Source organism: Dromaius novaehollandiae, chromosome 1 (genome assembly GCF_036370855.1).
Source record: "Dromaius novaehollandiae isolate bDroNov1 chromosome 1, bDroNov1.hap1, whole genome shotgun sequence".
NCBI classification, from domain to species: Eukaryota; Metazoa; Chordata; class Aves; order Casuariiformes; family Dromaiidae; genus Dromaius; species Dromaius novaehollandiae.
The window spans coordinates 140,391,042-140,415,244 of record NC_088098.1 but is presented as its reverse complement, the minus strand read 5'-3'; the positions used below and the strand labels follow the sequence as shown (position 1 = coordinate 140,415,244).

Genomic DNA, 24,203 nt, shown 5'->3' with positions numbered 1-24,203 from the left:
TTCGTGTAATTTCAGCCTAACCAGACATATACAACAGTCACTAATAGAAATTTTATCCATTTTATTAATAGTGACATGAAGCCTATACTCCCATAATTACAGATAGACATATCAGTAAGATGTAGTTTACAGTAAAAGCAAAAAATTGTTTTTACTCAGACATTCTGGTAGATAGTCCCATATAGGATCTAGGAGCTCAAGCTGCAATGATCTGTAAAGATTTCTGTGCCAACAAGCAAAGGCAAATCCTGGAGTAGTTTGAACTGCCATAGGTAGGGCACCACTGTTTAGCTGCAAAATTACACTAGCTGTCATGATGGTATGCCCCGTTCTATTAACTTCAGTATTGTTCCTTACGACACTGACACTTAGGAGAAAATTACACTGGCTTCCTTTGGGACTGGATTTTACCCAGAAAATATAATAGAGAATGTATGTGCAAGTCTCTCTAAATGGTGGCCCACTTGGAGAAATTTACAATGGACCATCACAAATCTTTAACAGTTCTCTAGCTTTCCATTAGAATGTCTCATTGCCCAGTATCTTTTCAAATACCTAAAAAAAAAAAAAAAGTCTCTCTCAAATTACCCTAATAGTCCTTATTATTTTGAAAGCCTGATTATGTTCAAGAGCAAACAGGGCCCCATGGAATATAAGTTTAGTTAGCCATACTTTGTATAAATATATACTGTAAACCTGAAAATCAGAATGACTCTTTTTCTCTCAAACTGAATTTCAATTAGAAAAAAAAGAGCTTTAAAATACCATGTCTTGTTAAAGAAGCAAACAGAAAAAAGCTCACAGGAACTAAAGTATTCACCAAGATCGTATAGTTACAATAGCTCTAAGAAAGGCAGCAGTCCCAAACACATCTTCAGCATCTGTGTCAAGCCACAATTTTCTCAGTATGGCAATAATTCTCTGCTAATGTAAATGTAATTCTTTGTGAGGAACCAAAAACAAGAACAGACACAGATGTAGTAAAATTATTCAGTCAAGCAAATTTAAAATTGCACTTAGATCCAAGTAAAACTTCTAGTCTTCAAACAAGATAGCAACAAAGACTGATAATCCTAAATTCTTCCTTTATGGAGGGAAGGATGTCTGTACATATCTGCATGGACTAGCGAACCCAATGGAAGGCAGATGAAGTTTCCCAGGGAAGTGATGTTACAGGATGAAATCTAAAGTTGAGGTTAGATATGTAGAACCATCTGAAAGCAGAAGATGCCAAATGTTCTTGTTTCTTTTCTGCCTTTTCACGGCAACTCCCTCTAACCATCAAAGGTGCAACATTGTCAGTGCTTGCAAAAGTCACGACAAAAGTTTAGTGCAGTCCACGCATTTTAAGATTCAAAAAACTTTTCCAGCACACTGCACAAGCACAGTCAAAAAACACAGTTTAAGCAAGTGGAATTTAAAAAGCAAGAGAAATGAACACATTTGAAAATTGTGCATTTCTGGATAGGCAGATGTTGGTTTACACAGGTAATGCCGCAGAAATAAAAAAAGTAAAAATGTTCTACCTCTCCCAGACACCAGTTTCTATTTTATCTTATTTTTAATAGGTCCAGATCTGTGAAAACACAACTGGGTTTGAAATATCAATTAGGTGAAAAACTGACATTTGGCTACTCAATTTGGTTCAGGGAAAAAAAAATCATGACACTGTCACAAAGAATGAATATGTGGCTTTTTCCATTCCTGACTGGCAACAAACTCCCAAAACTTCCAAAAAGAAAATTGTTGCAAGGCTGGAGCCAGTCTTCAAAAGTTTCAGCCTGAGGGGGAAGAGGACCTTGAATCATTGCAGTGTCTTGATTTCCATGGAAACTTTGCCTGAGTGCAAACTAAGGAAAGCCTCAGGAATTTGTTATCCTGAATTTGTGCTGAGGGAAGTATGACCAAGTAAAGATCTCTGAATCCAGGTCTCAAAAAACTCTCTTCAACCAGATAACTGAATATCATTGCCAGCATCCATTCATCTGCCTCATGGAGAACAGAAACTATTTAAGCATACATATATGTATGCATACATACATATAAATAACTATTACTAATCAACAAGGATGATTTTCTTAGTGATTAAGAACAAGTTTCTGGTATAGGAACAGATAACAAAGAGTGTTTTCAGTGCTTTCAGTAAGAGTTGGAAACTACAGCGTCAAAACAGATTCAGGAAATTAACTTCTTGCAAATATATCCCAATAATTTACATTATAAGATCTTGTCAGAACTTAGTCTTATTTCCCATGAAGAGTGACTTAGGGGATCAGACTGATAAATGTTAAAATGGACCAAAACTCCCAGTCATTGGTTTGCCATTTTCTTTTCTTTCTTAAAAATTTCCAAAACATTTTTATTGCTTCACTTTCTATAAATCAAATATGACCAATGTGCTTGCCATGTATTATGCAGGTAGAATATAATTGGAACAATTATTAAAAAAAAAAAAAAAAAAAAGTTTTGGACAGATCTGACTACATGCTCTAGTGTTCTGTATTAAAGAGCCCAGAAATGAGGAATGATCCTGTTAAGATTCACACCCTTAAAGGAAATCAGAAGAAAAGAGAGAGAGGAGAAGAAAAAAAAAAAAAACACACACAGAACAGAAGATTTTCCCTTCATGCAATTTCCCTTAAATTAGTGTTAGTGAGTATGAGGGGGAGTTCCTCAACCCCTCTCCTTCCTTATTCTAGCTTTTTGTTTTTCTTTCTTCTGTGGAAAAGCACTGTTCTATAATAAAAATGTATTTTCAATAATTTGTCATTTGCTTTGAAATCATTCCTTTCAATATAACCTTTTGTTAAAATCAGGCAGAATACATTTCTTTCTGCAGAGAGGCACAAATTAAATTTATTTCTAGTATGCCCCGGGTGGACTAGTTCTACTTACAAATTGCATTACATTAACATTAATACTTTAGAGATAGAAGATGAAGTTATTTGACAAACTTAGATGTCATGCTTTGTGCTGTAAACATTTGAACTACTGCATATTATCATTCATATTCTGAAGTTTAAATTTAGCATCTTAAGATCCTCTCAAAATGAGCAACATTCAACAAATGTTAAACTTCCTACCTTTATGAAATTATGTATTCTTGCTTACTTGTTTTTTGTGCACACACATTAGAAGGAAGAAAGGAAAGAATGTGCTTTTAATGCACATCATTTTAGCACCCAGTAGCTTTCCCCATTTGCATCTACCCCAATGTCACCTATGAAATGCCAGTCCTCTTATAACCCTTCTTCAACAATTTCTCTTCATATTATTGGGAGTCCTGCATACGCACAGACTGCAAGGTTGGACATTTATGTCCTTCCTACATATTTCAGTAAGTATGGAGGAAGTTTACAAACCCACTTTTATACAGAAAAATGTCCTGCTCTTAGTGGTCTGATCATTTAAACTACCTCTCGTCCTAAAGTGCAGAAACCATGCTGCTAATGCCTATATTTGTGCATATAAATCTCTAATCTGTCAATCCAGTTCCCCGTGAATAGTCTATTTAGTTTGGGTTTAAAGCAGTGGGAAGTCGACCTACACGAGAGAGTTCTCTTGTAAAATGACCGGAGGTCAGTGTTATTATCTCTGTAGGCTACCAATGGTGCGTTTGTTCCACCCTATGCATGACTCATTCATTTATAATAAGCTCCACTGCACTTTGAAAGTACTGGGAGGGATGGGTATAGAAGCTTATCTTCTGTCAATTGGCTGAGGCATAAGACAACTCAAAAAAGATGTCCTCAGTATTTAACTGTTCGACTAGAAGACGATTAACTTTGTTATAAATAAATTAGAGACCTTACATCCAAATCCCAGTAAAACTATGCCATAATCACACTTTCTAAACACTATTCCTATGCCACTTTGTTAAAGACTTCTTCCCTTTTTGCACTTCTCATTGTCTATAAATACCTACTGAAGATGCATACTGTTGATAGTAGTTTTGGTTTAATTAAAAACAGAAGTAGTTAAAAATCCAGTTTAAATGATTAGATCAAAATATAGCCATATTATCAAGATGTGATTCTATCTAAAATGATGCAAATTTAAAAAATTCAATTAAAATAAGCTTGATAATCAATTAAAAGTAAATTATGTACAGATTTAGGTTCAGATTTGCCAGGGTGCCTAAAGGAGTTAGATGCAAAACTCCCATAGACTTTGAAGACAGTGCAACATTTCTTTTTCAGAAGTTTTTTGAGGGGGGGAGAGAGAAAGGTGGAGGCAAAACGCAATAAAACAAAATTGTTTCAGAGTTACTGCTATCAATTTGTAAATGACTGTTCATGCAAAACTGTATTCTCCTAGTTAACGTATTTGTACAACATTTACTCACTGGCTTCACTCACAGCAATTTATAAATTTTAATACAAAAATGTTATTTAAATGTTTAAATGTTTTATATCTTCTTTTTATGATACAATCTTGTCAATCTTGGAATCCCTTAGACAATTTAGCTGCTGTTATTTTTTCCTAACTTACTCCAACTCCCTGAGGCCTTTTCTTAAAAGCCTTTCCACCTGTTATCTCTTTATAAGATGTGGCATTTTTAGATGGTGAACCATAAAACTAAAGAGATGTTAGTTAAGGCTTTCTTAATAGGAGAGACAAAGGTGTCGAGACAGATAAATTTATGTGGCATTGTCTTGAAAAGATACAGAACAATACAACTTGGCAGCTTGACAATTCTTCTAGGCTTTGTTTACTGTTCTTGCAACATTCACAGTAAATGAGATCCCCAAACAGACAAGGTCAGAATGTCATGCTAGCCAAATGCTGGATAAAATATAACACAAAGTATGCACAGTGAATGTCATACATCATTACAGTGGATCTCAGATTACTGTAGGCATACAGTACCATGCATCAACGGTACTTGGATTTAATGCAACATTTATGGCTTTGACAGTCCACCCCAAAATAACTACATACATAATTTGTTTAAATGAGATGAGATTTTGACTCCCTTTAATATTTTAGAGTCACTAACAGAAAGTGAAGCCAGTTTTCTGAGATGCAATTACAAACATTGCAAAAACTGATTTTTTCCCCCTATACAATGAACAGTAGTATTAATAGGTTTGAGAAATGTTTACGTTATATGGGGTCTACTTTCAAGTCAGGTACCAAATGTGAAGTTATTTGCAAAGCTGAAACAGTAGGGGACAAAAAAAGGGGAGGAAAGGTCAAAATAGGCCCAACATCTTTACAGGCCTGTCTTCTCAATGACAGATTTCCCAAAACACACTGTGTTTCTCACTGAGTTTGTTTCACAAGTTTCTTTATTGTCTTCTTCCAAGGTGTTAAACAGCTCTGTACTGTTTGATAACTTGTCATCACTGAACAAACGTTACTAATAAAGAAAAATTACCTAGCTTTCTATGACAGCACTATAAAACATATTCAAGTGCCTTTGCATAAATTCATTATTTGATAAAATGACAATAAAAACACAAATGTATTTAAGTATTTCAGCCTTTCCTGGGGAAAAAAGCAAAAACAAAACTGTAACCTACTTAAAACATCACTCTGACCTAACAGAACAATCAAGTGAGTTTCTGTGTAAATACAAAACACACTCGCCACACATCGATGTCTGCATTGCACTGATCTTTTCAGAAAATTGTGGTGACAACTCAGTGGAGACGAGAAAAGCCCTTCGAGTAACTGAGAAATAAACTTTTCTTTCCTTTTTTAATTCTGTGGTAAAACAACTTCATTTTGTGAACAAACAGTAAATTTCAGGAGTGAAACTAGAGCTCATTTTCTAATATGGGTCAGATTTTGCAGGCAGAGGACAGAGGTTTGGCAGTCCTCCATTAGAACCATGGTTATGTATCTGCTGTCATGTTTCAGCAAAGATGTAGGTATATGATTTACCTACTACCATGCTGTGTGTTCACTGCTCCTTCACTATCACGGTGTCCTCCTAATATTATTTTTATAAAATGTCACCAGTCTTTAACATTTGAGTGTGATCGGCCAAAAGAATAAGTATACAGAGATAGTAAGCACATTACACTTTACAGACAAACACCTTTAAAGCAGTATCACAGCTGACAATCTTTTAGTAAAGTTAAAAGCAGACTCTGATGTGTTATTTTGAGTCTTCTATACATAAAGAATCTTTTTTTTATTTGAATATCCACTCTATTTACAACCCTAGCTCATACAAATCCATTCCATTCACGGATGTCTATAGGAGGATGTCTATATCCCCCCCATGTCAGGGGATGTCTATAGGACAGATCAGTTGAGAGATCTAGATAGTCCACCTGCAATTATTTTGTTCCCTTCATTCTGATGAGAGCCAAACTAGCTATGCTATTCTTATGTGAGGAGGTCAAGATAATTCTGAAGAAGAATCACGGGCAAACTACAGCTGCATCTCATACTTCACTTCCATCTACTTCTAATCGGGATTTTTCCCGCACTAGGGAAGGTATACGTGTATACTCAGGCTGCTGCAAGGCAAAATAGACTGTCTTTCCACCACTGAAGTGGTAAAAAAGGGGGAGTATGAAGGACTGAATTTCTGGCTAATTCAATCTTCCTGTCTCGATGATTAAAAGAAAGCATTCATGTATGTCCATAGCATTTGCAAATCTACGTTACTGTCAATGCTATCTGCAAAAAAGAGTTTTGAAAGGACATCTTTAAAAAACTGCATGTAGATACACCTGCTTCCTTACAATAACTACTTTCAAGCATATTCTAAAACAAACATGCATAATGCTGGACCCAGGAATAATGAGGACAAAAAAGCCGTTCCCTGAAGATGATGATGACCTACTTATTTGCCATTTAAGGGATTAAATTCTTTTTTCTGCAATACTTTCAAGCCATTATTAAACCTAGGAAAGATGAAAATCCAGATGACTTCCCCTAAAGATAGATATTACTTTGAATAAAATAAGTACTGTAGTTTTACACAGCATTATTGTCCATTAACAAAAAATACATTTTCACACAATAAAACTACATTATTTTAGTTCTTCTTGTTTTACTTTATGCATTGGTAGGGAAATTAAAAGGAAAAAAGCAAACAAACAAACAACTAGTTATCTCTTTTCTTTTTCAACATATTCTTAATGTGTTATTCAAATATTATAACTGTAGATTAATTCTAAAATACTCAGTTACAAAACTGAAAGATTGAATTTGTCTCTTGAAAAACAGACCAATTAAAAGGTGGTTATTCTCCGTATCAGGACCCCACAAAAAAAAAAACCCCAGATCATAATTATCATAGTTGTTGTTTATGGTGATACAAAGTGAAAGACCACTTCAGATGAGGAAATTGTGCAGCACGAATGGGTGAACTCCAGTACACACTCCAGAACACAGTATTTTTGTCATGTAGATACCTTCAATGGTAAATAATGTTAGGAAAATAGAACACTTAATGATATACGGGCAGAATAGATTTCTATTAGAAGGCTGTTGGAGGCTTTCTCTGACACACCAGCTGTTCTTTAAGAAATGTTTTTTGAGTCTATCATCTTCCAAGGTGGCTAAGATGGGTTGGGTATTGTTTTCATTGATTTAAATAGTTACTTGTCAGCTCTCATTGTCTCAGTGCTTCTTTACAGCTGCAACTCCTAACCTTCCCAAAAATCTCACCCAAAAAACCGCTTCCCTGCCCAGCTCAAAGCCTTTCAGTAGTTTTATAACTGCCACCCAGTGAGTGAATAATGAGACCCTCATATCACTCAACAATATGGTCAAGATCCAAACAAAAATTAACAACTGTGGCCAGACTGATCTCTGCCTGCTGGGTCTGACCATACCTCCCATGAGCACTTTTGCCACCCAGAAGGAAGCACGGCCAGTTCTCCCCCTAACAATGGCCGCATGAACTAGGCCAGGGATACATTCACCTACTCTATATTGTATTTTCAGGCTATACTGGAAAAATTCTAAACATTATGAAGAGTAACACATCAGCATCCACTTGATGGTAAAGCCTGATTTGAGGCATTTGTGAGTGGACCTAAGTTGAAAACAATGATAACATGGAAACTACTATTTAACCAATGCCATGTTTACTAAAGCTGACAGGGTGTTTGTGTTTATGTAAAATAAAAACATCTAGCTCCATCCCTGAGAATTTCAAAATTCAGTCAGTGAGAATATAGCTAAAGGTTTTACATTAATCATAAAATTGGAGATATTTCATTCCTAATATGAAATTGCTTTAAAAATTGAATCTGTCTTCCTAAATCTCGAAAATTCCTATTATATTCCAAGCGTGCAATTCAAATCCCAGGTGCTGTGAGTGAGTTTTCTGCTCTTGCTTGTGCCTTGATTTATTGAGAATATTTATATTTAATATACTTTGGATATATTTAGTATAACAAAGCATCACCACAGTGACAAAAAAAAGACACCTTTCTTCTTTATCCAAAACCAGAGGTTGCAAACTTTGACACCTGATAGAATTCCATAGGTTTTACATCTTAAAGTAAACCCGGCATTAGATATTATGGAGTAAAGATTCTTACTCATGACTTCAAGATTCCTGTTTTATAACACAGAGGAAAAATCCCTTTGCAAAATTAATTATGGTAATCCTTTCATTCCTAAATACGTAAGCTGAAAACACCTTTCTAAGAAAGTAATTCTCTTTTGAACCTACAGGTACCAGCACCAAAGCAGCAGTGTTGAATAATTATCCTTTGTCTTCTTTCATTTCAGTATAGTGGATCCTGCCAGTATTCCTGCACAGAAAACTCTTGATGTTGAAAATGAACCAAGAATAGCTCTTTGCATGTCACATAAACATTAAATACATACATCGAATATTCAAGAAATATGATATGATTCTCCTCATGGATTTACAACTAGTATAGTTTTTTACCTTGTATACAATGATGATATAAACCAGTTTTAAATTAGAATGCAGGAAGTAGCCTTTACACCCAATTGCAGATACATAAATGAGTTTAGAAAGGTTCAGTGTTGAAAACGTGCTCTGGGAGACCTTGCTTGAGCAGGGGGGTTGGACTAGATGATCTCCAGAGGTCCCTTCCAACCTCAACCCTTCTGTAATTCTGTGGCTGCTTTCTGTCAGTATCTCAGTCTTTGGGATTCAAGTCTGTATAGTTCTACACTTCAGGAAGACTATTCTGTTTTTCCTGCCTTTTTGTGCTTAAACTCTTCAGGCTATTGAAAGAGCTAAAATACCATTTAATTTGATTTAAAAAATGCATGCTTGCAATTCACATAATAAGTGATAGTATGTGATTATTATGGAAGAACTGTCAAAGAATTTTGCCTTTCTGACCAACTATCCTTAGACTATACCCTAAACTGATTTTAAGCAGCTCTCCAGTGAAACTCACTGAGCAGATCTGCTTAAAATCCACAGCACAAAAACAGCTCTTTAATAGCACACCTGCTCAGAAACATTTTTGGTTTCTGTACATAGAGAGTTATTCTAATATACAGGCAGTGCTGAAAAGCAATTACCTCTTTAATGCCTGATTAAATATTACACCACATCTTATGAATCAAAACCTGTGAATCCTATTGTGGCACAGATCATGCTTCTGCCTGCAGGTAGCTTCCCAATTCTTTGCAGGCACTCAAAAGCTGAAAATAGTCATAGCTCCTACTTTCAGTTCAATACACTCCTTACACCTCAATGAGTGTGTTGGGGAAAGGATGCTTACAACCTTGTTTGTGCACTCCAAAGACAGTTTGCTTCCTCTAGGCACAATATCCTCATCTAGTTAAGCACACTTTTGCATCTGTCTCCTTCAATATTATGGTAACTGAGAAATTCCATGGCTAGTCACCTGAAAAAGCATAATCTTGCCTTATGGATGGATATAAAGCTTATTTAAAGTCAGAATTCCCTACTTCAGTGGGTTTTGAATAAGGCTATGTGCTTATTAGAGCAAAACTGCTTTTAAAGTCACGGCTAAGGCAAAGGCATGCAGGGTTTTCAGGCTCTATCCCTTTACAGTGACTTGAATACATTTTATTACTACATTAAAAGTCAATGCAACTACATTTTATCTTTGTCACTTAACTAGAGCTACATTCAATCTAATTCTGCAGTTGTCTCCCACAAGAGGAAGAAAGGATCGTATATTTAAACAGAATATTACAGCCTGTTTTGCATCAAAAATTAATTAATGAAACGTAATTTAATAAGATAAAATTAAGATCTGATCTCAACTGCAAATTTATAAATTTTGTACAGATTTTCTGGCTTATTTGAGCTATTAAAATTCCACAGTAGCAATCATGCAGCTGAGCTTAGGGAGCTAAGAATGTATTTGGGAAATCAAAATCTCAAATATACTTTTATGTTATGTATTTGCCTCTGAATCCTAGTGAAAAATTACTGAAAGATAAGAAAAAAAATATGTACAAGATTTCAGCAAACTGAATGGTGAGAGAGCTGGTAAAACTCTAATGATTTAAAGGGATGTACCTGTTGCTTGCTTTCAAGCAGATTTACTGCTAAATTTGCCTCAGTCTCAATAGTACTGTCTTAGTGTCTAACCAACGTTGCTCCAGCAATGATTGGCCTTCTGTTAGATGTTACTTAATCAACTGCTGTCTAGATGTCAAAGATTTACAGTTGATTAGGCTGCACAGTTCAGTTGCTATTTCAAAAGTTTCTAGGAAGGGATTATTTTTGTGCTCAAATACCTCTAAATAAAGGGATCTGCAGTGTGAATATCCCTGGATTCTGAACAGTGCTCACTGAAGCAGATAAAGCTAAGTTAAAGAAGCATTTAGTGCTTCAGAATGCCAACTTCAATAAATATCTGGGGGAGGTGGGGAGAAGTATGTGTGTGTGCATGTCTGCAAGGATTTCTCTCCTTAGCTGTCGTATATATTTGTATATAGTGTAGAGTATGTAGACCGGAGATCTAAAGCCAAGACTTGCATGTTTGAGACTGGAGTTGAGACTATTATGCCATTATCCTCAAAGCCCATGTTGGCACAATTCAGCAGCTAATGACAATTCTGTATCCTTTCTCTATGAAAGTGGACTACTTAATTTTTGGCTGGTTACGCTCAGCACTGGCTCTTTATGCGCAGCATTCAGTAGTGCAAATTTCAAACAGCACAGTGATCAGGTTTTCTTACCTTCATTAGCAAGTGGAACAGATACAACTGGCCAGAAAAGCAAGTTCCAGAAGAGCCAAGCTTTCCAATAAACCCAGGATGAAGATCAGTGAGAAAACTCTACAGAATTCCAAATCAATGAACAACTGCAATATAGGAATAAACAACTAGCATGATCCTTTCCTACCTATGTATCTTAAGGCTATCAACAGGGGTGATAATCTTTTACTAAAAGTAAAGAACAGGATTCTAACCATTTGCCATAAAACAGAAGAAAGTTTTCAATAGGCCTATTTAGAGTGAAGGCCAAGAAAAACATGTTTGGTGGGTCACCAAAGTCTATTCTCCAAGGTAAAAATATCTTAACTTTTAAATCAGTAAACAGTAAGAGCTGAGAAACCAAAACTAGTATCCGTGATAGAACATACTCTTTATGTTTCACAGCACAACCCAAAATTACGTAATAGGGTTTAAGTAAGTTTTTCTAATACCAGGCTATTCTTCATCTGCAGGTGTACCTATCTGTGGAGAATCTAATTGGTAACAAAATATTAGACTAAAAACATGACTGATCTGATCCAATATGGCAATTGTGAAGAACATGAATTTTCTTAGTTTCCATTTATTTCAATGCCTCATGTTCTAATACAAGTGAATTGTTGTTGTTGGGTTTTTTTGATAATCAGGGGATTACTAACTACTGTTAACATCATTTGGATTTTAACTCTGTTCATTTGTCAGCTCTCAAAGCCCTTAGAGAACAAAGGGATTCCTGTCATCACAGCACATTTATACACTAATGCTTTTGTGTAAACAAAAGCACTGAATCAGAAGCTCTTTTTCCTATTTCCCCAAACAAAAATATCCAGAAACTTAAGCCAACCTATTTCTTGGCTAGTTTAGCTTTAATCAAATGACTATTGCTGTTCACCCCACCTACCTTCTTATAGATAAATATAATTAAAAAAACAAAGCTTATATAAAAATGTAAGCAGTAAGTATTACATCTGTCTTCCTCCCCCCCCCCCCCCCATATGTTCAGGATTATTTTATCTTTTTAGGACACCAATAATCTGAGCAATTCTTATGAATTCCAATTCTATTGTACCTTGTCTTTTACTAGATGAAAGAAAAATACCCTGTCTAGCAGATCAAGAGGAAATTTGTATTCATTCTTTCTTTTTAGGCAAAAATCAAAACACCTATTATCTTACCCTCTCAAGGGTGGTACTTAAATCATGATAGAGTGACAATACCAAGAACCGCTATTTCTCTTAAATTTTACATAGCTAACCCTGCCCTGCTGCAGCTTTCTTGTGTAAATATCAGTGGCTCAACATACTTTCCAGCAGAGATGCGAGTTTCCAGGCTAAGAAACCTGGAATGTTCCAGCTGCTTCAGGCTAATGATCTCTCAAATGCACACTAATATGTTTGATAAAAGTCTCCCAGCATGAGTGCACAAAATGCTTACCATAAGAATGACAGTACTGTGGGCAGGGCAAATCACTGACACCATTTCAGACTGAGTTAGATGCTGGAGGCACAAATTAAAACTGTGAGCTTTCATTTTGGTGGGCTTTGACAGATGGAAGAGTGCATCAAATCTCTAATTGTTTAAACCATTAACTCGTCTTTCCACCTGCATTATCTTTGGAAAGAGCTCAGTTGGAAGCCTTGAATAATTGCTCACAGATTGAATGCAGGAGTGTGTGTTATTCTAAATAGAAATCAGAGTTGTCTTTTCTGAAACAGAATGTTTATTTGGCTGCAGCTTTTGTAAACTTATCTTTATTTTCACATTTTCCTTTCTGTTCTGAAAACTCAAAAATAGCCTTTCAGCCTTCCTGCAGATCAATCGACCAGTGATCACTGCCTTGGCTACTAGGAACAAGAAAGTTGTATTGCAATTCACAGTGCATTATAACAAACCCCATTTATCTCCAGTCCTTGTAAATGCCACTGCACATGCAGTTCTAAATTATGCCTCCTGGTCTTTGGACTTTCAGCTGTTGACCAAAAGGGAAACTTGTGTGAAGAGCTGTAAAAAAAAAAAAAAAAGAAAAAAGAAAAAAAAAAACCTCTACTTCAAACTCTTTTAAAATGTCTTTCACAGTAATTTTGATCCTCCTTAGGGCTAAAATGCACTGTTAAATCAGCATAAACATAGAGCACCTCATCATTTCATGTTACTCTTGCTTAGCATTCATGCCTTATTATTGCTTTTTAGTGAAGCACCTGTCATGTGCTTAGCACTTCCAAACTACTTGAGAATACTGTCCTCTGCACTATAGAGCTCACAATGTAAAAACAGAGAAGAATGAAACAGGAACAGAAAATCCTATGCATTTATATACAGGTAGCTGGACTCGCTGTTAATAAGACAACAGAAGGTAGTGGAATTTAAGGACAAGACAGGAGCTTCATGAATGACAGTAGGCAGGGGTCATCCTGGGATTAGTAAGCATAAGCAGAAAGGAAGAAAACATAGATGTGTAAGAACCTGAGAAACGGGCACACAGGACAGTGACACTAGTGGAGGAAAAAGGACAAAAGATTCTCAGAGGATAAGTTAAGGAGAGGCAAAGTTTTAAACAAGAATTATGTAAAGATTTGAGGGTGAAATTTAATAGTAAACACAGAGTCAGTGGGGAAATTCAAAACATCACAGAAAACAGATTCTTGCCATTGTACAAAACCATCGAATCTCCAGTGTGATCCTGTTATCCTTGACAAGTTTGAGTAGCTTGTCACAGTCTATTTTACTGGAACAGACTTTGATAGCCTTGCACACATCAAGTAGTAGTACCCTGATCCACACATAGCTGAACTCTTGTTAGTGGGACACCATTCAACAAATGTAATGGTTACTGTAATGCTTTTAGTTCAAATGGATTCCAAAAACGAGAGGTTACTGGTCAATGTGAACAAGAGGAGTGAAACAGCCCTTCTCCTGTGTGCAGTCAGTAGTATATATGTAGTCAGTGGGCTAATGTGCATCAGAAAAATTTTCAGTTGTGAAAATTAAAGAATATTTTCTCCTTTTCTCCTGAACCCATTAAGTAACTTGTATTTCCTCTTGAGAAGCAATATAATGAAATTGCCAGATAAGAACATCTGTATAGAGGATAAAAACAAGATTACAATTTTCTACCCTCATGAACACTGGGAGTTGCAAGTAAAGATGTAGAAGATCAGCTCAGGAAAATACACATCTCAATTACCATAACTGGGCAAAATTATTCTCTCAGTATCGTACACAGGTCTCTCTACTCAGAATTTCTCATTAGCATCAATGAGAATTATGCTTGTAGAAAGAGCAAGAGTCCATATGCATTTCATTATGTGATTTTTGCTCCTAAAATGAAACTTTCAGAACAAAAAAGAGGAAAAATGTCCTGAGACCTCTCACTTTTTCCCAAAGCAGAACTAGACATTCTACTTTAGACACTCTATATATCCAACCAATGGGATTTTAAACAGCAACTTACCCCACCATTTCCTCTCTAGCAACTACCATTAAAACCAAAAATAAAAGAAGATGCAGTTTGTTTAACAAGCTGTCATTTAGAGGCAACTTTTCCGATATTAAGGAGTGTTACAAATATGTATCAAAGCAGACTAAAGATCTGCTTTGAAAACAAGTTTAGACTCTTTAAACTGAAATAACAGATTAGATTGTTATATGTTAGATGAGATCAGTACATTACAGACACTACTTCTTCACATATATAACCTGTACCATGTAACTCTAAAATAATCACTTAGGTAGCTCAGAGTATGAGATATGATAGAAATACTATCATAACCCATATCTAGGAGAGAGAAGGGAGGAATAAGACTGAAATAGATTTCATTTGCATACTCACACATGTAACCTGATTCAAAGTATTTTTTTTAAGACAGCCTATAGATTATAGGAATTAAAATATTTTAATTGCAATATGAAACACAAACAACCTTCTATGATGTAAGGCATAAGTCCAGGTTGAATACATAACCTATACCTTTCAGATTCCAGTGTTAACCGTCTTCCCCCAACCTAACAACAGACACAGAGTTTCTATTTTCACATTTCTCTGCGGGGCCAGCTGTTGGCACAAGGAGCTGGGTTAGGATGTAGTCATGTGTGTGGAAGGAAAGAAAGAGTTGACCAGTCTGGCTCTCCCCCCAAACAAGCTTTTGATCCACGTGATGTCCAGTAATGGGTAGAGATGACTAAGATCCAGGTGCCAGTCTGACAACTGTGTGTGAAGAAATACTGAGCCCAACGCAACCCAGCCCACTTTGCCTTTTCTCCACCTCTCCACTTTGCAGCTCCACTTTTGTCCACTTTTGCTTATGAGCCCATCCTTGCAATACTCAGCAACTCTAACAGACTGCCAATAATCTACTGTATAACAAAGCAAAAGAAAAGAAATGCTATTTTTTTTAAACAGTTGCTATCTAAACCAAATCTGAACGGAACATTGGAACATAAAGGAAAGCTCTCGATATATTTGAAAAGCAAGTCCTAAAATATAACATGCCACAGCAATCCTAAAGTATTCATTTCCAAAGAAAAAGCCACTAAGTTTTCAAGACTGAACTTAATGCTGAATATATTAAACATTAAGAGATTAAACACTCTATTTCGGAACCAAATCATTACTGAATTAATATTCACTGTTTTTATCAACATATAAATAGAACATACTGTCACTTAGAAGTCATCAGTTTGTATATATAATAATCCTCAAGCTTTTTTTTTTTTTTTTTTTAAACCTAACCAACCATACCAAATACTTTTCTCCTGGATAAAGCTGTAGGAAGAATTCAGTGTCAACACATGATCTTTTTAGAGACTACAAGAAATTGAAATACCCTAGATACCTACCTTAAAGGACTAAAAAATAAGGATTTGTTTCCACCATCCAACTTCACTTTCTAAAAAACTTCTTACTCTTCTAAGACCACATGAGATTTAAAAAAAGAACAGTGAGAAGAATGAACAGAATAGAAAAGAGCAAAACGTAAGAAAAAAAGACAAAACTACAAAATACTATAAAGGCCATATTCTACAAAACAATAGAAATGTGCACGAAGTTAGAGAAAAAACTTTTGGTTCTGAATCTATTTCCAAAGAAGTTCATGAAAAACTTCACTGACTGCAGTGCAAGATCACATCTACAGTCTCCAAGTTTACCTCAATACTCATATTTGCAGTGGAAGTCAACTGGGGAATTGACAGGATCCCAGGAAAGCCCTCAGTCTTCCACTGAACTCTGTAGAAGCATAGATATAGAGCTAGGAGCTCCTAATGGCAGTAAATACATAACTACTGCAGAGAAAAATGGCATTTTATTTAATGATCAAACCTGTAATTGTCCTAATGATAACAGAGTATTTTTAACATATTAAAATTACCAATCTCATGTCCAAACAGGGCAAGCGTTCAAGAGCTCCCTCGAGTTCTATCTTGTGAAATAGGCCACTGGAGAGATCATATTAAATTAAATCATACATATAAAAGCATTGGTGCATATCTTGCTGCTTACAGTCATGCTTTTGTGACTTGCTCCATTAAAATAACAAAAATAAATAGCCATTTGGGATGTAGGTAGCAATGTACAACTGTTCCTGTGAGAGCTATAACCATTTTAATTCATTGTATTTATCTCTTTGAAAAATTACTCGTTCTCAAAGGTATTCATTTTCATACTAACAGAATTGTTGTCTACACTTGTATTAGAGGGCACTGATGCAATAATCTGAATTTACTTTAGAGTTGCTTGACTGACAAAATGAACTTGTACAGTATTTTAAACAGCAGCTATCTTCAACTACAGAAGTGTTCTTAAATAAAAAGACCACAGAATTCCATGAGGAAAAAAAATACTTTTCATAGCATTACAGTATACTGATACAATCCCTGATATATTCTTGTACTGATATGTACAAGATTGTGTCCACAAGAGTTGCACAGAATTTCATATTGAACTGATCTCATTCTCAGACGATAATGGAGAGAGACCTCAGAACAGCTTTTCGACAGTTCAGAGTTTCAGGTCTAGGCAAACTGAAGCCAAAACAGATCAAATGTCTTTGCAATGAGCAGAAAACACATGAAAAACAAATCCACATCTATTGGATGTTTTACAATGATATTTTCTTTTGTATAACTCCATCTCCCATCCAGGGCTTCTACTTCCAGAGGCTATTTTCTGTCCCTGAAATGAAAAAAATGCTTCTAAAATAAAATCGGTGTTGGTTATGTTACAAGTAAGGAGATGGACTAAATAACCCACCATGCCTTTTCCATCTTATAACTCCTATAATAAAATAACAAAAAGTTACTAAATTAAGTATATAATTTTCTATTGTTTTATCAGCTGCTGTCTACACATTGAAGCAACTTTCAAATAAAACTTCTTCACTATGTATCAGACTCAAATATTCGTGCTGGTGAAAGGTGCTTCTGCATTTCACAGAGGCGAACAAAGTAGCTGAACATACGTTGTCATCATTTTCACTGTACCACAAATCACCTCGAAAAGCTGTGTCATTAACTAGTACAAGCAGAAAAATAAAGCTGGACACTGGGAGAATCTCTTACGAAAGAATGCAATCTGAGATATTTAACAAAATTGCTTCATATACAGCTGAGAAGCAGTGAAAAGAAGTTGCATTTTTTTAAAAGATTTACTCAATCCACTGTATCACTCTGAAGGTTTAAGCTGTGTAATTTGACTGTTCAACTTTGTATTGCAAAACACAAAAGACCAAATTTTATCATAAAGATATTTTCCTTAGTTGTACTCATGTCCAGTTCTGCTAACAATTCAGCTGAGTTTACATTTAATTCTTTTTCTAAAGATGGCAAAGTGGCTATCATAAGGAAAATGTATTACTTTCTAAAGAAAGAATGAAAACATAAGGTATGATGACTGTAAAGGATACATTAAGTAATTTAAAACGTAAAGTCATTGTATTTTCAATCTTAAAATAATCCTGATTTGTAGCATTCATATAGTGATTTCAGTAATACAATCTAAAGGTAGTCCTTAAATTTATACTACTTTAGATTAATCTTATGTTGAGTCTATGAGCTTGGAACAACTCAGAGAGATATTCATATAACCTTTGCCCTGCCTAAGAAGCTGGATGAATTCTCTTCTATAATCCCTTCCTTGTTAGGCAGCAACAAGCCATTGGGAAACCTTTCAGATTAGATACCATGGCAGCCTTGATAACTGAATGAAAAAAGAAAATTACATCTGGATCACTGCGGTAATGGGCAAGATCCTCCTATTTTCCTTAAAAGGAAATTTAGTTATGATGAACCACACCCTCTGCATTGCTTTTTTTTTTTTTTTTTTTTTTTTTTTTTTTTTAATCTTCTTCAAGAATGATGAGATTTCATTGCAACCCTTAGGATCTTAGCAAAGCTGACAGGAATTGTTCCACTGTCTTCTTATATGCACATGGTCATACTCTTGTTTTTAATACTGGCAAAAGTGATCAACTTTTATTTTCCTGCAATGGAATAGTCAGTACTGGATGCACAGAATCACAGAATGGTTGAGGTTGGAGAGGACCTCTGGACATCATCTAGTCTAACCCACTTGCTCAAGCAGGGTCACCTAGAGCACGTTGCCCATGATCGTGTCCAGATGGCTTTTGAGTATCTCCAAGGAAGGAGACTCTGCCACCTCTCTGGGCAGCCTGTTCCAGTGCTCTGTCACCCTCACAGGAAGGAAGTTTTTTCTCATGTTCAGACGGAACTTCCTGTGTTTCAGTTGTGCCCGTTGCCTCTCATTGTGTTGCTGGGCACCACTGAAAAGAGTCTTACCCCATCTTCTTTACGCCCTCCTTCAGATACTTATACACATTGATAAGATCCTTCCTCAGCCTTCTCTTCTCCAGGCTAAACACACCCAGCTCTCTCAGCCTTTCCTCCTATGAGAGATGCTCCAGTCCCTTCATCATCTTAGTAGCCCTTCACGGGACTCGCTCCAGTAGCTCCATATCTCTCTTTTGCTGTGGAGCCCCGAACTGCACACAGCACTCCAGATGTGGCCTCAACAAGGCTGAGTAGAGGAGGAGGAGCTCCTCAACCTGCTGGTGATTTTCTTCCTAATGCAACACAGGCTGCCATTGGCCTTCTTGGCCACAAGGGCTCATTGCTGGCTCGTGATCAACTTGTTGTCCACCAGGACTCCCAGGTCCTTCTCTGCAGAGCTGCTTTCCAGCCTGTACTGGCACATGGAGTTATTCCCCCCTAGGTGAAGGACTCCACATGTGCCTTTATGGAACTTCCTGAGGTTCCTCTCTGCCCATCTCTATAGCCTGTCAAGGTCCCTCTGAATGACAGCACAGCCCTCTGGTGTATCAGCCACCCCTCCCAGTTTTGTATCATCAGCAAACTAGCTGAGGGTGCGCTCTCCCTTCATCCAGGTCACTGATGAATAAGCTGAAGAATACTGGATCCAGTATTGACTCCTGGGGGGGACACCGCTAGCTACAGGCTAGTCCAACTAGACACTGCGCCATTGATCACAACCCTCTGAGCTCTGCCATTTGGCCAGTTCTCAGTCCATCTCACTATCTGCTCATCTATCCCACACTTCCTGAGCTTGCCTATGAGGATGTTATGGGAGACAATGTCAAAAGCCTTACTGAAAGTCAAGGGAGACAACATCCACTGTTCTTCCCTCACCTACTCAGCCAGGCATCCCATCATAGAAGGCTCTCAAGTTGGTTAAGCATGATTTCCCCTTTTTGACTCCATGCCAACTACTCTTGATCACCATCTTGTCCTTCACTGTTCCATCACTTTTCCAGGGATCGAGGTGAGGACGACTGGCTTCACTGTCATTCCCTGGGTCTTCCTTTGTGCCCTTTTTGAAGACTGGAGTGACATTTGCTTTCTTCCAGTCCTCAGGCACCTCTCCTGTTCTCCATGACCTTTCAAAGATGATTGAGAGTGGCCTAGCAATGACATCTGCCAGCTCCCCCAGCACTTGTGGGTGCATCCCATCAGGGTCTATGGATTTGTGGATGTCAAGTTTGCCTAAATGATCTCTAACCCAATCCTCCTCCACCAAGGGAAAATCTTCCTTCCTCCAGACTTTTTCCCTGCTCTCCAGGGCCTGGGATTTCTGAGGACTAGTCTTAGCAGTAAAGACTGAAACAAAGAAGGCATTCAGTATCTCTGCCTTCTCTGTGTCATTTATCACCAGGGCCCCTGACCCATTCTGTAGTGGGCCCACATTCTCCCTAGTCTTCCTTTTGTTACTGATGTATTTAAAGTAGTCCTTCTTGCTGTCCTTCATATCCCTTGTCAGATTCAACCCCAAACACACTTTGGCCTTCCTCGTTGCATCCCTGCATACTCTGACAACCTTGCTATGATGCTCCCAAGTGGCTGGTCCCTGCTTCCATTTTCTGCACTTCCTTCTTCTGCTGAGCCTTGCCAGGAGCTCCTTGTTCATTCATGAAAGTCTCCTGCCCCCTTAGCTCAACTTCCTGCTCATTGGGATGCACCACTCTTGAGCCTGGAGGAAGTGATCCTTGAATATTAACCAGCTCTCTTGGACTCGTCTTCCTTCTAGGACCCTATCCCATGGGATTCTTCCAAGAAGGTCCCTGAAGAGGCCAAAGTCTGCTCTCCTGAGGTCCAGGGCTGTGGTCCTGCTTTTTGCCCTGCTCCCTCTTCTCAGGATCCTGAACTCCACCATCTTACAGTCACTGCAGCCAAGCCTGCTCCCGACCTTCACATCTCCAACCAGCCCTTCCTTGTTTGTTAGTACAAGGTCCAGCAGCACACCTGTCCTCTTTGGGTGTCAGGAAGTTATCATCAATGCTCTCCAGCAAACTCCTGGATTGCTTGTGCCTTGCCGTGCTGTTCCTCCAGCACATATCAGGGTGGTTAAAGTCCCCCAAGAAAACAGGGACCTGTGATCATGAGGCTACTTCCAGCTACCTGTAGAAGGCCTCATCTACTTCTATTTCCTGATCAAGTGTAGCAAACACCCACAACAGTGTCACCCATGTTAGTACGCCCTTTAATCCTTACCCATAAGCTCTTTATCTGCTCCTCATCCACCCCCAGGCAAAGCGCCATACATTCCAGTTGCTCTCTTACATAAAGAGCAACTCCCCCACCTCTCCTTCCTGGCCTGTCCTTCCTAAAAAGCCTGTAGCCATCCATGGCAGCATTCCAGTCATGCGAGCTATCCCACCATGTCTCTGTAACTGCAGTGAGATCATAGCCCTGCAACCATGCACAGATCTCTAACTCTTCCTGTTTATTCTCCCTGCTGCATGCATTTGTGTACAGGCACTTCAGACAGGTATTTGAGCATGCTGATTTCCCAGGAGGAGTGCAAGGGGATTCCCCATAGTCTTGTTTTGTAGGTACTTCCTTAGCTGCATGCAATTGCTGGAGCTAATCCCACTTGAGCCCTGTTTTACTGACTGCATGGTCTCTTCCATCACCAAATAAAGAGATTTATGTTAAAATGCCTAAATTGTTGTGAATATAATGTAAATTGTGGGAATACATTTTCAGTAAGATTAGGCAAAGATACTATAGGAAACTCTGAAGAATTTTTTTTTCCTTGCTATGCATTCTTCACAATTTTCAGGTAAGTTTCTAAGGCAAGGAATGGATGCATCTTCCGTTATGTTTATGAAGGGAACAGTCGGTGACTAGAGTGTGTAATTAAACTTTGATTTGCCAAAGCTGCCAAACATTGTTGCTTCTCTCCAGGCACCCTGGAAAGATTCTTGTACACCAGAATCAGTTGACTGCAACCTCACTTACTCTCTAAGCTTTCAGGGTTAAAGAGCCAGCATAGGATAGGGCATCATTAGAGCCACAGGGAATTGTATCAAGAATTGTGTCAAAGAAATAAAGGGTCATTCTAGAAATTAAATACCCAGATTGAATGAAATGCTGAATGTTGGCATATCTCAGTGCTGTTGGGGGAATATTTTTATATGATTGACAGTTTTACTCTCTTCTGTTCAAAAATATCGTAAGAATAGAAATGATAGGCCAGATTTCAGCCAGTGTGACGTTTTTGATAACCACAGAACTATGCTGGTTTACCTAAATTGGATATCTATCCTCAGACATGATTCCTTTGTTCTGAAAGAGCAAATCATTTAGTGTTAATTTTGGATACTTTATTAGAGGTCAAGGTTTCCAAATAAAAAATAATCAGATGCTCCAGAAAAATAGGCTAACATGAAAAATATTTAAATTTACAGACAACTGGACAACTTTATAAACGGGGTGGGGGGTGGGAAGAGGAACATACCTTTGAACACTGTTTATGATTCTGGCACCAAGCAAGTGACCCATTGTTCTGAAAAACAATGAAAAGACACATGAATATCTAGACTTCTTTAAGAAAAGATCTGATCATACAAACAAGTTTAAACAGAATTCACCTCCCAGATCTGTTTAGAAAATGTTGTACCCAGACATTAGTAGCAATCCTGACTCCAATTCTGATGCTCAGTAAAATGCTCAGAAAAGTGTAAAGTGACCACAGAAAAGCTAGGCAAGCATTTAATCAAGACTGGTGGAAAACCAACTAAAGCCTCCCTTTAGTCCACCTTTGTAAGCATTTACTATCTAGACTTTGTCAGGGAGAAAACAAATGTAAATCCTTTATTTAAGAATTTGATGGGGATGGTAGTGATTCATGAACTGAAAGTTCATGCAATTTAACAAAATGTATGAATAGAATAAATTAATGAGGAAAAACAATGAAAAGCTTTGAAGTAACTGGAAATTGGATCAAATGTGGCATGAGTTTACCAAAAGCAAACTATGCCAGTTTTGGTTTACATCTTCGATAAGATAACTGATTTTCCACATCAGGAAATACTGCAGGTCTCATTTATCTTGACTGCAATAAAGCAACCAATACAGTACCACATGCAAAATGATTATTTAAGCCAAAGAAAAAGGGAATATGATGAGAACAGAAAGATATGAAACTGGCACAGGGACACATAGCAACCTGCTGTTCTACAAAAGGAGCTTCTGAAGTGTGAATTTTGGAAACAACATTTCCCACTAAAACAACAGCTCAGGAAAGAGAGGTATATGCTCACGAGGTTAACAGATTACACAAAATATTGATGCACTTTCTGTGTGGAGAAGGATTAAAACAGCAACAAAGATGACCTGGGTGACCCCTTGGATGAGGAGTAGAAACAGGTTACAACTATAGCACCACTGAGTTCATGCATTTAGGAACTTATACATATACATTTCTTTTCCATAATTCGTGAGCTCATCAGTTGGAAACAGGACGAAAAAAGATTCAGGTAAATTCATTACTCACAACCTGACTACAACTCGTCAATAATGGTGAGCCCATGAGGGAGTAAAAAGACATCTTTTCAAATTAATTAATCAAGGTATTTCCATAGGGATGAATTAATGTGACTGTACTTGGCCTTCACCTTTGGCACTGAGTGTAGACAACAGTCTCTAGGGAAAATGAATTCAGGTCAGCCAGGACACAGAGGAACTAGAAGGACTATACTTTTTCTTCGTAAGAGGAGAAAAATAATGTATATATACACACATAACTTTTATGTATAAAAATCACAAAAAAAAATTATTCTCTGGATGTGCAACAACTATAACCCAACAGAAGAAATAGATGCATTACCATGCATTGTACCCAAGCCAATGAGACCAGTTTCTTAGCACAACAGTACTCTGTGTTCTCAGCAAAGCTTATAAACTTAAATACAGAACTATGCTATCAGAGTTATGAAGGTCTGGAGCTGGCTCCCTCAGGAAATATTTGCGGAGATCATGTTTATGCCTGTCTTCATACGTGTATGCAGTCCTGCCTTCACACAAGCTCCCACGATTGTTCATTTCAAAAATCTTTCCAGCTGTCACAACAGCTTGGCTCCAACACAGAAACCAGTAAGAAGAACCAGAATCCCTTTTTACCCAAGACACTGTACACCAAAAGGACCAGAAGACAAAGTAGTAAAAGGACAGAAAACAGAACGAATTTTGACTGACACGGTCCCATTAGATAGTTTGCAGAAATTAAAGCCTTCTTACAGCACAGAACATAAATCTGC

At 37.4% G+C, this 24,203-nt stretch overlaps 1 protein-coding gene across 2 annotated transcripts in view; it reads right to left on the bottom strand.

The window, feature by feature from the left end:
* ANOS1 (anosmin 1) overlaps positions 1–24,203 on the bottom strand; it is a 140,500-nt gene that overhangs the window by 91,999 nt on the left and 24,298 nt on the right. For both annotated transcript variants that reach the window (XM_064500789.1, XM_026117062.2), the window contains exon 2: positions 22,403–22,450. In XM_064500789.1, coding sequence (XP_064356859.1) covers positions 22,403–22,450 — 48 coding nt within the window. The remainder of the gene's footprint in view (positions 1–22,402; positions 22,451–24,203) is intronic.